Source organism: Dipodomys merriami, unplaced genomic scaffold (genome assembly GCF_024711535.1).
Source record: "Dipodomys merriami isolate MVZ:Mamm:240054 unplaced genomic scaffold, mDipMer1.0.p SCAF_4, whole genome shotgun sequence".
NCBI classification, from domain to species: Eukaryota; Metazoa; Chordata; class Mammalia; order Rodentia; family Heteromyidae; genus Dipodomys; species Dipodomys merriami.
Window position 1 is genome coordinate 14,155,259 of NW_027205603.1, and position 16,594 is coordinate 14,171,852.

The 16,594-nt window shown below is 46.2% G+C and overlaps 2 protein-coding genes across 3 annotated transcripts in view; one reads left to right on the forward strand and one right to left on the reverse strand.

The window, feature by feature from the left end:
- Positions 1-790, forward strand: part of Pitrm1 (pitrilysin metallopeptidase 1) — a 28,570-nt gene extending 27,780 nt beyond the window's left edge. For both annotated transcript variants that reach the window (XM_069990574.1, XM_069990575.1), the window contains exons 26-27: positions 51-153; positions 388-790. In XM_069990574.1, coding sequence (XP_069846675.1) covers positions 51-153; positions 388-481 — 197 coding nt within the window. In that variant the 3' untranslated portion in view covers positions 482-790. The remainder of the gene's footprint in view (positions 1-50; positions 154-387) is intronic.
- Positions 735-16,594, reverse strand: part of Pfkp (phosphofructokinase, platelet) — a 62,212-nt gene continuing 46,352 nt past the window's right edge. The window contains exons 17-22 of the mRNA XM_069990576.1: positions 9,756-9,920; positions 8,554-8,615; positions 7,758-7,869; positions 6,266-6,365; positions 3,745-3,847; positions 735-2,806 (exon numbers count right to left, since the gene is read on the reverse strand). Of these exons, the coding sequence (XP_069846677.1) occupies positions 2,650-2,806; positions 3,745-3,847; positions 6,266-6,365; positions 7,758-7,869; positions 8,554-8,615; positions 9,756-9,920 (699 nt within the window). The 3' untranslated portion in view covers positions 735-2,649. The remainder of the gene's footprint in view (positions 2,807-3,744; positions 3,848-6,265; positions 6,366-7,757; positions 7,870-8,553; positions 8,616-9,755; positions 9,921-16,594) is intronic.

Genomic DNA, 16,594 nt, shown 5'->3' on the forward strand with positions numbered 1-16,594 from the left:
CCCAGAGCATCTCCCCACAATCTACTGTGCACCTGTGCTTTATCTTTTAGGAATGAATCACTTCTTGTTTGGTCTCTCTGATGAGATGAAGCAGGCACACAGGGAACAGCTCTTCGCCGTGAGCCACAACCAACTCACAGCCGTGAGCCAGAAGTGAGTGTGTGGGTGGCTTCCGGTGTTCAGTCAGGATAGAATTCAGAAATGGGAGGACTTCCTGTGGAGCTTTTCAAAATGCTTGGGGTTGGGGGTGTGGCTCAGGTCATAGTGCCAACCAATGAGCAAAAGCTAGCCTCAGACACCGAGTTCCAGCCCCAGTATTGGGAGGGGAATGAAAAGAAACAAAAAAGCTTCATGGGGGAACAGTCTAATTTGCCATTTCCCTTTCAGGTACCTTGGCGTTGGGAAGAGCACACATGGACTGGCCATTCTTGGACCAGAGAATGCGAAAATTTCCAAGGATCCATCGTGGCTAATAAGATAGCGGCCACAAGTATTTGTGACCCATCATGGTTAATAAGATAGCAGACCACTCAGGCTGGACTCAAACTCAGGACAGGTCTCCATTGCAAAGGAAGAAAACATAACTGCAGCACAATGTCATTCTTAAAATGTGGCCAAAGGTATCTGTGGACTGGCAAGTTAGACAAGAACTTTTAACAAAGGCAATATCATGACGCTGAAGAAATTAACGGACATGATCACGTCTTAAATGCCAAATATGAATAAATTATCAATTTAAAACTTTGTAATCTTAGAACATTTATTTTAAAAATAAAAGACAACTGCTGTACCTGTGCTTCAGTCACTATGTTTTACTAAATAAGTGATATATTTTTTTTGGGGGGGGGAAGGAGGGTTGGTCCTGAGGCTTGAAGTCTGGGCCCGAGTGCTATCCCTGAGCTCTTCAGCTCAAGGTAAGCGCTCTACCACTTGACCCATTAGTGCCACTTCCAGTTTTCAGGTGGATAATTGGAGATAAGTTTCATGGACTTTCCTGGCTAGGCTGGCTTTGAACTGCGATCCTCAGAGCTCAGCCTCCTGAGTAATTAGGGTTACAGGCGTGAGTGAAGCACCAGTACCCGGCTGGTAGCAAGTTCTTAAAAACTCCTTGATGTTTTTTAATGTGAAATTGGACTGGAATCAAGAGAGTATAAGATGCCTACTTTTGTGGTACTTGAGGTTCGAATATAGAGACCTGCACTTGCTGGGTTAAGTGCTCTACCACCTGTTCCATGCCTCGAGCCTGTTTTGTGACGGGTCTTGTTTTCCACCTGGGTGCACACCTGAGCCACAGTTATCCTACTTCAGCCTCAGTTAACTGGGACGTGTCTGGCTTCCCTCCCGTGGAAAGTCTGATTTTCTTCTCACACTGGCCTGGCCTGCAAGGCCTCCCAAGCTCTGCTCCCCTTTAGTTAAGATGGGGGACATGCACCACTGTACTCAGCTATGGGTTAAGAAAGGGTCTTGCAATTCTTCTGCCCAAGCGAGTCTAAAGCCTCAACCCTCCCAAGTAGCCAGGATGACAGGTGTGAACCGCTGGTACCTGGCTCACACTTTTTTCATGATTGAATTGTACGCCTTGTCTCACTTTTAGAAGCAGAGTATGGAGCCTTTGTGATCAATAACTATGTGCATGTGATCATATAAAATATTTACCGAAATGAGCTCCAGAAAATGGGATGAGGGGTTTTGTTGCTGTTTCGTTTTCCTTCCTTTGTTGTGGTTTTTGTTTACTGTACCTGTTGTCTTGCTTGTGAGCTTATCTGTTTGGGGGAGGATAAGGGGGAGCACAGAAATGGTGGGACAAAGAGTGAACAAATGCAGCAGTGATACTTTTTAGATATTTCACTGAAAATGAACTGGGGGCGGGGGATGAACTAGGAGGGAAAAACTGGGAGAGTGCCACTATTTAAAAAGAAATATACTCCTTACCTGACTTAGATAACTGTGACATCCCCCACCCCTGCACATCACCTGCATAATAACAAACAAATAAATAAATGGAGAGTGTGAGCCTGCAGTCCCATAAGCTCAGCCACCTGCATCATCAACAGTGTCACATGACCTGACCCAGGGCAAGTCTCCTCCTCCTCAGCTCTTACCAGGCCAGCCTGGAGTTCATGTCTGCCTACTGTCTGCCTGCTACAGTTGCTATTTTATCCAGCCACTGTCTTTTTTCCTCCTTTTATGAATTTGTACTTGCATACTTTGATGTTTTGCTGACCTCTGCCCACAAAACTGGTGAGAGGTCTTTCAGTGACCACCGAGAAGCAGCCTTGGAAGAATCACATTCCCTTAAAACAAAATCCCAGGTAGCGTGGGAGTTTTAGGCAAATGTTTAATTCCACTAGATACACACATTATAAAGCACGAGACAGTACACGGTAGGCGACCGACTCTGGATCGAGTGCGTGAAGGATGGGGTTTCCTCACGGGGCTGTGGCGGAGGTGTCAAGAATGACATTGGTGACGGGACTGGTGACCGGTGCTTTCTGGTTAGGTATTACTGCCGACGGTACATGGTCAACGATACTTGCATAAAGTGCTGATAAATAACTTAAACATTACAAAACAGGAATGGTCCCTGGAACGTTGCAGGCCGCCCAGATGCAATGCGTGTGGGGGTCCAGAGGTTGGTGCACGTGAAACTCAGATGGCCGCAGGCTCCCCGTGGCCGTGGCCGCTCCGGGGACGCAGGGGCTCGAGCTTGCCTGAGTCAGACACGTCATAGCTCGCTTCGTACTTGGCCAGGATCTTCATGACGGGCCGCAGTTTCAGCCACCACTGCTCTTTGGGGATTCTGTGCCTGGCAGGGAGAGAAGACGGCAGTAATGACCACACGGGCCACTTATAAACGTTGATTCCGAGTGTCCCGGGAACAACAGACTTCTTACTTGTGAAGCTGCCTGGATAAGGCAGTTCATTTTTAGTCAAGTGAAACTTTTTTTTTTTTTTTAACATCTGAAAACCCAAAAGGCTGGGTATGATGGTGCATGACTGTAATCCCAACCACACAGGAAGGTGAAATGAGAAGATTATGGTTTCATGGCCAGACCCAGCAAAAACTTAGCAAGACCTTATGTTAAAAGTGCTGGCTACGATGGTGCACCTCTGTAATGCTAGTGACATGGGAAGAGGAGATAGGAGCATTACTGTCTGGCTGGGCTCAGGAAGAAATGAGGCTCTTCCTCAAAAATAAGAGGGGAAAGGGCTGGGGCATGACTCAAGTGGTATAGCTCATAGCTACAGGAATGTGGTCCCGAATTCAAACCTCGGCACACGTACCACCAAAAAACAGAAAAAAAAATCCACCCCACATCTCCAAAGTGTAAAAGCGTACTATTTTTTATCCTCACTTGAAAAAAGTTAATGTATGTAGAATGGGAGCTTCTTTGTACAACTACTTAAAGATAATTTTAAAAAACTATAGTTACATGTTAGCTGTTCCTGGTATTTATATAGCCCTTTGGATAAGCCAATCAATCCTCCTGAGTGTTTTTATTTCTAATTAATAAACCTAGCCTCTAGATTTTCCATGATTCAATGAAACAAAACACTCAAAAAAAAAAAAAACCTCCAAATTCAGCCTTAAAAAAAAAAAAGAAAAAAAGTAAAAAGTTAATATATTCCTAAAAACAGGTGATTACGGTACTACCTACAGTACAGTAACTGAACCCACAACTCCTAGCGTTCTTTCCCTTTAATGGCAATGAGATGTGCACATGCAGCATCTCATGGACTTACTCAAAATCTGTCTTCTGCCGCAGCTCAGCCACAGGCTGGAAGACAAGGTTTCTTTTACATATTCCCAGCACACAAATGGAATCGTCACTAGTGAATTTCTTTCCTGCAAAACAGGAACAAAAGAAAGTCCTAAGAACCATGAAGTCTTCCATTGAGTGGGCAGATGAAAGGTCTAGGAAGTAAGGAACCACGAGAGAAAGAGAAGTTTGCTGACTTCAGGGTGCAAAGTGACAGGGTGAGGTAAGAATTCAGAGTCCTCAGCGCTCAGGGTGGAGTTCAGAAGGGGTGGCATAGCTTACACTGGAGGCAGCTCTATAGCCACTGGGGACACACACTATACTGTGACTAGGGTCCTTCCTGGTCTCCCTAGCACAGCTCTGCTGGCTCCACAGAGCATCCTCATAGACCCTCCAGGACTGGGAGGAGAGAGGCCCATAAAGGGATGGGCCTCTTTCACACGCCTGGAGAGGAGCCAGTCACCTAGCACCTCAGTACAAAGGCCAGCGCAGGGATGCGATTCCTGGAAAGCAGCTTTCTTTACAGTGGTGGGGAATAAAGGCTTCTTGAACCCTCTAGCAAGGAAATGGCCAACACTCAAAGATAAGCATTCATAGACTGAAAAGAAATCTAAAAAAAAGGAGGACATGAGATACAAAAGCAGGAATAAACAGCCAATAATGGAGTGAACAGCAACCAGAAATGTACCAGGCTTTCTGACAAGACAATGAAAGGTTTTACGTCAGGGGTTATGAATGTTTCAATGAGTTCAGTTTCCTACAAAGTGTAACTTTATAAGCATGATACAAATCTACTTAGTAAACAAATCTTCCCACAAAGCAAACTTAAAGGTCTGGTGGGCAACTTCACCAGGAGATGCGGCCAAATTTGCTTTTAAAAGGCAAAAAACACAGAAAGCCTACCCTTGACCCAGAGCCCCCAATATCAAACTAACCAACTGCCTGACAGGACAGAACTAAAGGGAAGATGCTGGCAAATATTCACAATCATTAAAACACAGTGACTATAGAAAACAGCTACAAATTTAATTCAGCAGTAAATAAATAATACACTGTAACCATGAAATTAAAGGTTGTTCTTAACACTGGAAGTCAGTAATTAGCATATCAACATGCCAACATATTAACAATAGCATAGAAATATAAATATATTGCTTCAGTTATTTAGCTTATTAACTGATGATATGGTTTGGTATAAGAACTTTATAAAGTACACTAACTTTTAATAATGAAAAATCTAGCAAGTGATGAATCATATTGACAACAAATGTTGAGTTACAGAGATACTTCATTACGATTATGAATTCTTGGCCTGGCTCGGTGCCGGTGGCTCACACCTGTCATCCTAGCTATTCAGGAGGCTGAGATCTGAGGATCACAGTCCAAAACCAGCCCAGGCAGGAAAGTCCGTGAGACTCTTTATCTCCAATAAACCACTAGAAAACCAGAAGTAGTGCTGTGGCTCAAGCGGTAGAGCGCTTGCCTTGAGCTGAAAAGCTGAGGGATAGTGCCCAAGCCCAAAGTTCAAGCCCCATGACTGACCAAAAAAACAAAAACAAAAAAAACAAAAATAAGAATTCTTGACCTGTTAACACTGAGCAAGAATGCTGCCATGGCCTGTATTCAGTTTATTGGAGTGAATAGCTGGTGATAACACACAAAGATTCATATGCAAACATAAAACCATAAATAATAATTAGCCTTCAGAATATACAAAAGTTGTTGATGGCCAAAATATTATTTTTGTATTTCTATACACTATAAAAATAGTAAATATTACTTGATATACCTTTAAAATAGGAACAAACCCACCAAAATAAAAGTGATGTTTTTATGGAGAAAAACAATGCTTTGACATAGGCAACCAAGGGCTTAAACTCCATGGAGAGAGAGGCAACATGCATTCATGAATTAGAAAGTTCAATACTGTATATAAAGTCAAGCTAAGTCCCCTCACTGGTTTTGAAGACATATTCCTGCACAATACAATTCTGAAAGAACTCAAGGTAAAGATTATCTCAAAAGTCTGAGGTTACTTCTGGTGGGGAGGGTGTACAATAATGGAGGACACATTTGGGTTTTGAAAAGAAGGAAAACTCTTGTTTCCTAGTTCATTTATTTTGGGGTCCCCTGCTTTCTCTCTCCCCCATCTCAAAAAAAAATATGAATCAACTGGTAAGTCTTAAAACAGCTTAAATGAAAGTCAGTTGTTCCATAAACCTTGTGCTTTATGGTGTTGCTAACAGAGTCCAGCCATCTGTCGCATCAGAATGCTACTAAACTATATGACCACCACCACTAAAAGCAGGAATAAAACATCCTATTTCGTTCATTAAACCTAATTATATTGCTAACTAGCTATACTCAGGGGACTAGCAGGAATACGATTTACCACAGGCAGTTCAATGGGAAGATGGAACGGGAAAAGGGCCTACTTCCTTCCCATCACCAACAATCCTTCCAAGGTAGCAGCCTGAGCCTTGGTGCTGCTCCTGTTTGCTCACCTTTGCCCGCAGACTCCTTCAATTTCACGGTGATCCACTCCATTGCTCTGGCAGAGATTTTGGTTCCAAAGTTTCTATCAAATGGAGAAGGTGATCCGCCCTGTTGGTGAAGTGATAGGGACTATTAATTACACAACTTTCTGCATTTTATTGAGCAAATAAAAAATTCCACTGTTAGGTTTTTAAAAAGAGGTAGCCGAGTAAGAACAGCACCACGCACGTGGTATTCAGGTAAGGGGTAGGTTTATTCAGTAGACCTGCTGGGACCAGGCAAGGTTGGCACTCCACACGGCTGGGAAAGGCCTGGGAATGAGAGAGCTGGGAAAGAGAGTGGAAAGAGAGAGAAAAGAGCTAGACAAGAGCAGAGAGAGCTAGAAAAGAGCAGAGAGAAAGCTAGAAAAGAGAAGGGAGCTGGGAAAGAGAAGAGAAGGAAAAAGCTGAGAGCTAGAAAAGAGCAGAGAGAGCAGAGAGAGCAGAGAGAGCATCTGGGCCTGGGCTAGGCCTTATCTAGGGTACGGGTGGAAAAAGGTGTGGCCACATCAAATTCAGATGTGACCTCAGCAGATGCAGATGTGACCTCTTCCAGGTGTCCCAGTTGCCTAGGTAATGCAGGTATTGGGTGGAGACTTTGCTGTGAAGAGGGTGGAGTCTGCTCACCATGCAGGAGTGGACCTTACATCCACCATCTTACAAGATCCTTAGATTTTTTTTAAGAGATGAAAACATGATTTGGTTTTGTACATTCCTAGCTTCTATAATGTTAGGACCAAGGAAAAAAAAGGGGGAGGAGGGCCTCATCTCTGCTAAGATGAAGATTTCTGTGAGTGGGACAAGTCGGCTTCATTGTTGAGAGATTTGCAAGTTTAATAAACAAACGAAGTTTGTGCAACTTGTTCTGAGATGGGATGTTTCGCCATTTCCTAGAAGCATGTGATAAGCTGAACCGTGAAAGTGTACATATGCCGACTACTAATTCGATCATATAACTTTAAGGCATTTGTGAATCGAAAATAAATGGGCAGACCCTTGTTAAAAGCTCACTGAAGCACAATGCATGGTCTGGGAGTATGTAACTAACTGGCTTGTCCTACTATATACCTGAGCTGCAGCTGCATCATTTGGAACGAACTTACAGTCACAAAAGGCAATTCCAAGCCATTCGCATTGTGTGTAAGTACCAGTGGTCTGAGACTCCACATTAAATCTTAAGCTCCATCTGTACTTGAACAGAGTATTTCATTTGAGTAGCCATTTCTAATGAAACAGTCTCCCAGTTAAATGCAAGTTGGTAGGCTTTTTCCAGAACAATCACCATTCACTCAACACAACTGAAAGAATCCTAAAGCTTCTTTTGTCCTAAAAGCTAGCATCCAAAAAGCTTCTTTTTGTCCTAAAACTCCGATGTTCTTAATTAACTAGAGATGGGTGCTCTTCCCCTCCCAAGATGGCTCAAAGTACAGCCGGGTAAGAGGGGTCTGGAGATGGGCCCCACCTGCTGCATGTGACCCAGCACATTCTTCCTACAGTCAAACACTCCTTTGCCTTCTTCTGAGTACAGCTGGTAGATGAAGTCCGTGGTGTAATTTACATTGCAGCTTTCGTTTCTGAAACAAATTCAGCACAGCTGGCGTTAGTCACCAAGTGATGGGCGTGGAGCTATGTGGGGTCATGCTGTACCTCGAACCGCCTGTGGAGGGCCCCAGAGTGCACAGCCACACCTCTGGCTGGCCTGGTGGGCCCTTAATTTCTACACGACTCTATTCATGATTTTCTCCTCTCTCCATAAAGAAGGGGCATAATTAAACAAGTAGTATGCCAGGCACCAGAGGCTCACAATCCTAGTTACTCAGGAGGCTGAAGTCTGAGGACTGAGGTTTGAAGCCAGCCAGGGCAAGAATGTCCACAAGACTCTTATCTCCAACTAACCACCAAAAAGTCAAAGGCCAAGCGCCAGTATTGAGTGAAAAAGCCATTTGGGCCTGAGTTCAAGCCTCAAGTACCAGCACCAAAAGCAAAAATGGAACAAAAATGTAGACATCCTGGGGGTAAAAACAGACTACAAAGCAATAATATATGTGTATGTGTGTATGTGTGTATACATATATTTTTTAATCACCTTTTATTTAAATGCAGGTGTGTTTTTAACAATTCAGTTTCTGTCCTATGATTCCTCAGTATCCAGACTAAAAGCCAGTAACAAAGGAACGTTGCTGGCTCCTTCTGGATAGAAAGATAGATTAGGTCAAGAAGCTAGGTTTAAAATGGAATACTGGAAGTATTTCCTGTACCTGAGCACAAGACCCCTCTGGATAGTGGTCTTCATTTTCTCTGTCAGGTGCTCCACGTTGGACTAGAAAAAGAAATGTCTTGTTAACTGATGAAACATAAACTCTTAAGGACCTACTACGTGCCGTACCTACTGTGTGCCACAAACTGTGAGGCTGCGAGCACTAGGGAAAGCCAGCCACTTGTATACCTTACTCCGAGAGGACAAGACACACTATCAGATGACGCTAAATGCAAATATAACAATAGGAAACTGTTGTAATACATGGGACTATTATTATACGTTTGCCAATGGAACTCAACTTCCCCCCCAAAAAAACTTCCTAGAATAAATTGGATGTTTCTGTTATTCCATGTTTGTCCAAATCTTGTACATTGTCTATTTTGTAACATATTTTCTTAAAGCTCTCAGATATATCTGCTTCCTGACTTTCTATACAATCTCAGACAGAGTTAGCCATCCATGGTCTCCATCCTAGCCACCCCAGTGGGCACTTTAAAGCTTTGCCTAACACAATTCAGTCTCTCACAGTGGACAACAGAGGGCTTCTTGTGAGGAGGCTACAGGCCTGGGAAACAACATTCCCTCAGCCCTGACAAAACTGCCCACCCTCCGATCCACAAAACAGCAGAGGTCTCAGACAGCGGTCAGTCCTATTTGAAAAGACCTGACAGAAGATGGATCCTTAAAGTATCAGATCCCACCAAGTAAGTACCACCATCAGACGCCTTCTGATCTATTGAATAGAGGCGATCATTTATGTGCAAGCTGTTTTCACACACCTAGCCACTCAGTCACCCACCAAAGAGCTCCTGATACTCAGGCACTCGAGTTGAATAAGGTGCTGCCTAAAGAGCACTCAACTTGCATTGTGCCGCTCCTGAGGCTTCAAACTCAGCCCCTGGGTGCTGTCCCTGAGCCTCTTTTGCTCAAGGCTAATGTTCTACCACTTTGAGCCACAGTACCACTTCTGGTTTGTAGTTAACTGAAGTTAAGAGTCTCACAGACCTTCCAGCCTGGGCTTGGCTTCAAAGTGCATTCCTCAGACCTCAGACCCCTGAGTTGCTAGGACTACAGGTAAGCCACCAGCACCTGGCTTCAACTTGCAGGGTTTAATAATACCAGGCTGACATAAAATACCATTACTCATTTGGCCAGGTTGAACAGAGTCCAAGGCGAGCAGGGACCAACCCCGTGACACACCTGCAGGTCTCGGATGTCGAAGGGTTCCTCGTAGATGTAGGCGGCGTCAGCTCCGGCTGCCAGGCCCCCCATGTTGGCCAGGTAGCCACAGAAGCCCCCCATGGTCTCGATGATGAACACACGGCGCTTGGTCCCGCTGGCCGACTGTTTGATCCGGTCACATGTCTGCTCACAGATAAGGAGATAAGCATTCCAACCAGGCCCTGGAATCTGGCCTGTGCTGGCCAGGCACTGGCCCAGAGCCTCCCCTCCCCTCCCCCACTCAACCCCTCCACCCCCACCCCCCCTCCACAGGCTGCAGCGAGTCCTGTCACCAAGCCTGAGCGCACAGAGCATGAGCAGAGAGCAGTGGGCAGGCCTGCCAGGACGCTGCTGAGAATTGGAATGGCCCCATGACTGCTACAATTACCCACCATGGGGCCCACTGCCCTTCTCCTAGGCACCCCAATGGTGATCATAAAGGTGGGCGGTCACTCAGGGCAGCCCACAGTCCCCTGTCCTCACTGAAACTTAGGCACAGCCCCCAGGGAATAACATTGGGCCAGTGCAAACTTAGATCCTAGGGCAATGTTGACTCTTCTTATAAAGAGCTTTCTGATTTTCTGATGCCACCAAGAGTTTACTCATCTTCAATTTATCCACGGATGTTTTCATCCTGAGCGGGGTACCTCTATCAGACCAACAGGAGCTTCTTCAACGAACGCATCAGGACGAACCTGGCTGACCCGCAGGTACCACACCTCATCAATGTCCTGTCTGTCCTCCATGAGGGCCTGGACTGAGGTAGGCAAGCCAACAGAGAAATCTACCTACCACCTTACCACTCATGGGTCCACCCTGGGCCCCGTTCGTCTCCTCAGGACTCTGCAGAGGCCTCGAGCTCAGCTCTTAGCATCTACTCAATCCACACAGAACAGATCGGTTAGTAAGAAAGCAAAGCTGGCTGGGCACCAGTGGCTCATGCTTATAATTCTGGCTACATGGAAGGAAGGCTGAGAACAAGAGGATCAAAGTTCAAAGCCAGCATGCACAGAAAAGTTAAGGGATCCTTCACTCTCTCCACAACGGCAAGCTGCGCACGTTTGAGCAATCCTGCTGTCCTAGCTACAATGGGAAGCTGAACACAGGCAAATGGCACCCAAGGAGATACATGCCGCAGGCGGAGACAAGTCTCAATCAATAATGATCAAGAGCAGGTGGGGCTCTGCCTATCAAGTATGAGATCATCAGTTCAAACCCTGATATGGGGTGGGGGGAAGTGCCTGCCTAGGCTCAAAATCTTCCACTAGCTACTTTGAGTACCCACAAAGCCTGGACATGGAATCCTTGGAGGGCTGCAGGACAGCTAATCCACAACCTGTGAATTCTTTTATGTGGCGATACATTTAATGATCGTAGGTAGGAGAGGGGTATCCTAGATTGTCCATGTAGGACCTGAATGCCATCACGGGAAGGCAAGGCATCAGGCAGGTGACTAGGCTCAAGAGCAAGATGCTGTGTGCCAGCCCGCAGGATGGAAGAGAGGCCAGGGAGCCTGCAAGAAATCCAGCTCTAGGACAACAAATGCCTCTCCTCTGGATCTTAGCTCCCCAACTTCTGCCCTTTCAGGGTTGGTGGAGAATAAGTCACCGAGTTTGTGTTCCCTTGTTAGGGCCACAGGGAAACACACAGGATCCTTCCTGCCTGCTCAGCTGTGACTCCATTAAAGGTCATTTCCTCAGGAAAACCACCTGCTGGCTAGGGCAACTTCCAAGAGGGGTCCTGGCTCTGTACATCCTTTCTTCATCCCAGCACATATACACTGGACAATGACTGTGTAGTGGTTTTGGGTAGGTCCTGTCCTGGATGCAAATCCCTCTGGGGTGGGAAGCCCTGGGCTGCTCAGCAGCCAGCTGTACCTCCCACACTGGAGGCACTCAGTACCTGCCGCTGACCGCCCTGCCCGAGCAGCTGGTCCACAGGACCACCTAGTCTTGGTGGTGCTGAGTGCAGTCACAATATAGAGGCAGATGCAGGCCTAGGCTTAAGACCGAAAGTCATGGATCCTTAGAAGACATGCCACGAAACTGTGCCCCAAAGTTAACAACTGGACATTTTCGCTGTGTACTTTGGATAATTTTTTTTTAATCTCTTGGACTTGACAGAGCAATTGTGAAACTGCTAAGTGAAACATCCTAAGCTAAAAAAAAAAACAAATAAGCAGACAAGATATATTATAAAAGCAATTAATACAGTGTCATGTGCATGAGATGTTTGCTTCAATTAAGGATAGAAATCTGTAAGTGCCATTGGATGACACTTTCTAATTGGTCCATGTTTTCCAATATTGTGAATTCTTTAAAAAAAGTTAAAAAAATTCAAAACTGATGTCCAGAATTAATATTATTTCTCTAGAAAACAGCCTTTATGCATACTAAAAGAGAATATGCAAGGGGCCCAGTTCTATTTTTTCATGCTACTACAAATTTAACACACTGTATATAAAAAATAATAAATATTGATATCTTATAGACCTATTATAATAAAATACAGGCTTATCATGAGAGAACTGTATGTTACTTCAAGGCCAAAGTACCAAAAAATACAGCAAGATTATAACATTACTTTAATTCTTAGTCATCTCATCATGAATACTACCATCATATTAATGACAAAGTATATATTTTCTTATAATATCAGCATGGTCTGAACATAGTTTGATGTTTAATTATTATGCTAAATTTGTCTACTTCTAAAACCTGCTAGCTATTAAGTGTGGACAGGGAACATTAAAACATGTTTCCCTAAGAACTGGTTTGTACTTCGAAATTTGTGCTATAATTTCATTCTATACGCTTATTTCAATAATCCTTTGGGGATTTAAAAAAATCACTTTGATTAACAAAGACAGGTTCTATTAAAATCATTCCAATGTGATTCTAATCTGGGTAGATTTTGGTAGGAGCTAATCTACCCAAAATAATTAGGTTATCTAGTCAACATTCATTATTTCTTGAGTAGGCAGCTTCAAGATCGATTAGGTTATTAATTCAAGAGTGGGCAGCTCTGCCCTCTAAAAGCTGCAAAGAAGAGTTCTGGCACTGTATTCATAGTGGTTATCTCTATTGCACGTTTGAGGATGTAAGGTCTTGCCCCTAGCCTGTCTAGGAGACTGGAGAGCAGATTTGGCTGTGCTGGGGGTGGGGCATATATATATACCAAGTTCCCAGAAGTGCAAACCCTACACACCACTCCAAAGAGAATTATTATCACAGATTCAAAGAATACCAGCAAGTCGTCAGAGATGAAATCACTGCTGGAAAAGCAGCTCAATGGTAAAGCCAATTGGTAAATACTGATCTAGACAAGCTTCAGTAAAAATATGAAGGAAACTATACACATGCCGGGTGGCATATGCCTGTAATCGCAGCTACTTGAAATGGCAGAGGTAGGAGGATTGCAGTCTATGGCCAGCCAAGGCAAAAATCATCAGACCCTGGCTGGAAAAAAACACAGTAACTAAAATCAAAAAGGACTGGGTTGTACATAGCTCGAGTTGCAGAGCACTTGCCTAGATTGAACTAGTTCAATCTCCAGTAGTGGAGGAAAAAATAAAATAAAATAAAAATAAACCCCTACTGACTAAACCTGACAACTGAGCAAAGGCCTAGATTTTCTGTGTGCTGTGGGTTACAGAAACAATGTCGGCTGGGCTGGAAACCATCTGTCTTTGCCTGAAGCTGGCACACGGCCTTCCTCATTACCTAGATCGTATCTGAAAGGCTTCAATTAGTTTCTTCTAAAATTAGCAGGCTGTACTAGCCACGTTCTGGGCTGTTATTAACCTAAGTAATGAGGAGGGAAGGATCGGCAGTGTGGATGCACACAGGGCCTCCCTGACTGCTGAGCGGGAGGAAGAATCCTGCGGGGACATTGACTCCTGTGCAGTATGGAGAGAAGAGGAGCGGTGAGCTGGGCCTGGTGCCCAAAGCCACCTGCTCTCCCTGCTCATTGGGCGGTGGTGCCCTTTTGCGGGCCGATCATCCCCGAAGATTCTTGGAAGACTCACACTGAAGGAACCACTTCGCCTGGTCAAAACTAAACTCAAACATGGAATCAGTAAAATGGTATTAAGAGAAACAAAAAAGCTGGGCACTGGGTGGCTCACATCTCTAATAATCCTAGTTACGTAGGAGGCTGAGAGATGAGGATCGAGATTCGATGCCAGTGTGGGCAGCAAACTTTGAGAGACTCTTCTCTCCAGTGAACCAACAGAAAATTGGAAGTGGAGCTGTGGCTCAAAGAGGTAGGGCACTGGTCTTGAGTAGAAAAACTCAGAGACACACCCAGGTCCTGAGTTCAAGCCCCATAACTGATATGAATGAACAATACCAATGAACCTGAACAGTTCAGGAGGGTGGGATTTTCCTGATTTTTCCATCAACGACTGCAGAATTCAGGTGACCAGATGGAGCAGGACCTGGGGCAGTAGGCAGGCAGTTGCTTAACAGGGGCTTCCAGGGAAACCCGAGGGAAGCTTTGCCCTGGTCAGGGACAGTGAGGCTGTCCTATGGGACATTCAAGCAAGCAGGTGCATCTAGGAAGTGACAGAAGAGAGGGCCAGCCTGCAGGGGGCCGGGGACTGTTGCTCAGGCTCCTCAGTGGGTCTCATTTAACACATGAACTGCAAGATCACCGGGGGCACCTGTGCATCTGGTTATGTGTCATGTGCTGAGAATCTAATGGAGAGGTAAGATGCTGGGCCTAATTGGAGACCCTCTGTTCTCTTTTTCCTGCCTTAGAAATTCAACTCAAAAGAAAGAACCTGCTTACTTTCTGAGGCTCTGTGCCAGCATGAAACAAGAAAGCTCCATCAGGTATGAGTTTCCATCGCAAACACTGGTGGCACCCCACACATGAAGGACTAAAGAGACCAGTGGCTGCCCCTCTAGGGGGCGCTGGGTGTAGTGAGACATCACCCCATCTACTCCACCACTGTCTAATTTTCTCTGGACGGGGTGTGGGCCCTGTGGCCCTGGAGCTTCTGCCACCTTTCCTATATTGATGACTTGGCCCAAGACCTGCTGCACAGCCTCTATCCAGAGGATGTGGGGTTCTCAGCCTGCCACGGCCTGACCTTGGCTCAGGGTGCAGGGCCTGAGCCTGAGGAGCTTGGCTCAAGTTCCTGAGTCTTCCTTGCCTCCGTCCTTGTCCTTGTCTCTCGTCCCTCAGGAAGGATGCGCTTCTAAGCACAGGCCCCAGGCTCTTCACATGGAACAGATGGGCACTGCTCTTGGAGGTGTCCATACTCACCAGGCATCCTGGTAATGCCCAAGACTGGCTCCTCAACCTAACTTCCTACCTTTGGCTATTCTACCTGGGACTGCTGCAGCAGGTCTGACAGAGGTCACGCCCACAGCTCACCTTGCCCCAGTGGTGTGGAAATAGTAGGCAGACGTCTGTATATAAGACTTTATTTTCAGTCAGTAAGGACAGGCTCTCCCAGGAGAAAACTAGGACACATTATCCTGTTTTCCCAAGCATGGGACAAAGTTAAGCTAACAGGAAATAAGAAAAGGGGCGGGGGGAGGGGATTTGGCTCACTGGATCTCAAAGACTGAGTGGATTGCCCATTTTGAGTTCTACTTGGCATTGGCCAGGTACAGGATCCAGAGGCCAGGAGAGAGTCTGTCATGCCAGCAGGCAGCTATTGGGGGTAGAACCAGCAGATCGGAAAACAAAACCAAGCAAGCGTAAGACACATTTCTCTTACCTCAGCAATCACATTGGTGGAAGTATGACAACCAATACTTAGCTCTATGCCTGGGACATTGTTGCTAATAGAGGCAGGCAGGATGCAGACCGGGATGCAAACCTCCTTGTGGCTGCCTCAAGTGTCAGCAGGGCCACGGCAGTGAGGGGGTTACAGGCATACCACCTGCCCATCACTGGGCCTGTGTGGGCTGTGGCTATGAAGGGTGGGGGGGTCGGACAGGGGGGAACTGAGTCTCCTCCAGTGGGCAGGTGTCTCATGTGCCAGCCTAATGCATAAGGGGAAGCCCCCGTGCCCTTGTCCCCCTCATCCTGGTCCCTCAGGAGGAAGCCACAAGCAGTGGGTGCGAAGCAGGCTGCGAAACAGGCGTCAGGCAGAAGGGACAGAGGCGGTATCAATGCGTTAGTCATTAGGAGGAACAGGTGCTCATTTCTTGGCATCTCAGAGGGGGGTGGGCATAGCCAATTCGGTTGGGAAGTTTAAGTGCCCTGCCAGACCTGTACGTTCTGCAGGAGGGGAGAGCACACGGCCGTAAAGACGGCATCCCATGACTGGCATCACCAGTACTGGGCAGGGCTGCCTGCCCAGGACAGATATGGAAGGAGGCATGCAAATACGTTACCCGCAGGCCCACTCGTCCCGAGGCCCCGTGGCTTCCATGTCTCTCAGGTCCCCAGAAAGAGAACCCGCTGCCCTCTCCGGGCACACGGCAATGCTCATGCGAAAGATCGCCAAGAACCAGGCCGATGGCTTTGGGGCTCCAATGAACATGACTTGGCTCCGCCGCCCAAAAGAGGTGAGAGGTTTTGAACCGCCTCGGGTGTTAGCCGGGTTAGTGATAGGCTACACAGGTCCACTCATCCACCATTCCTGAATCCACGCAGGTAACCACAGAGCGTGGTGGCCCAATGACCTATGCATCAGCTTCTCTCAATGGAAACATTAGCGCAGCCCGGTGGGCAGGAGTCGCACAGGTGGGGACAGCAGATTGTGGACTTGTGGGAGTTAGTCCATGGGTGCGGGGGTGGGGTTAGTCAGGTCAGATAGGACAGTCAGCACTGGGTGATGGTAAGGTGCACTGTCATGG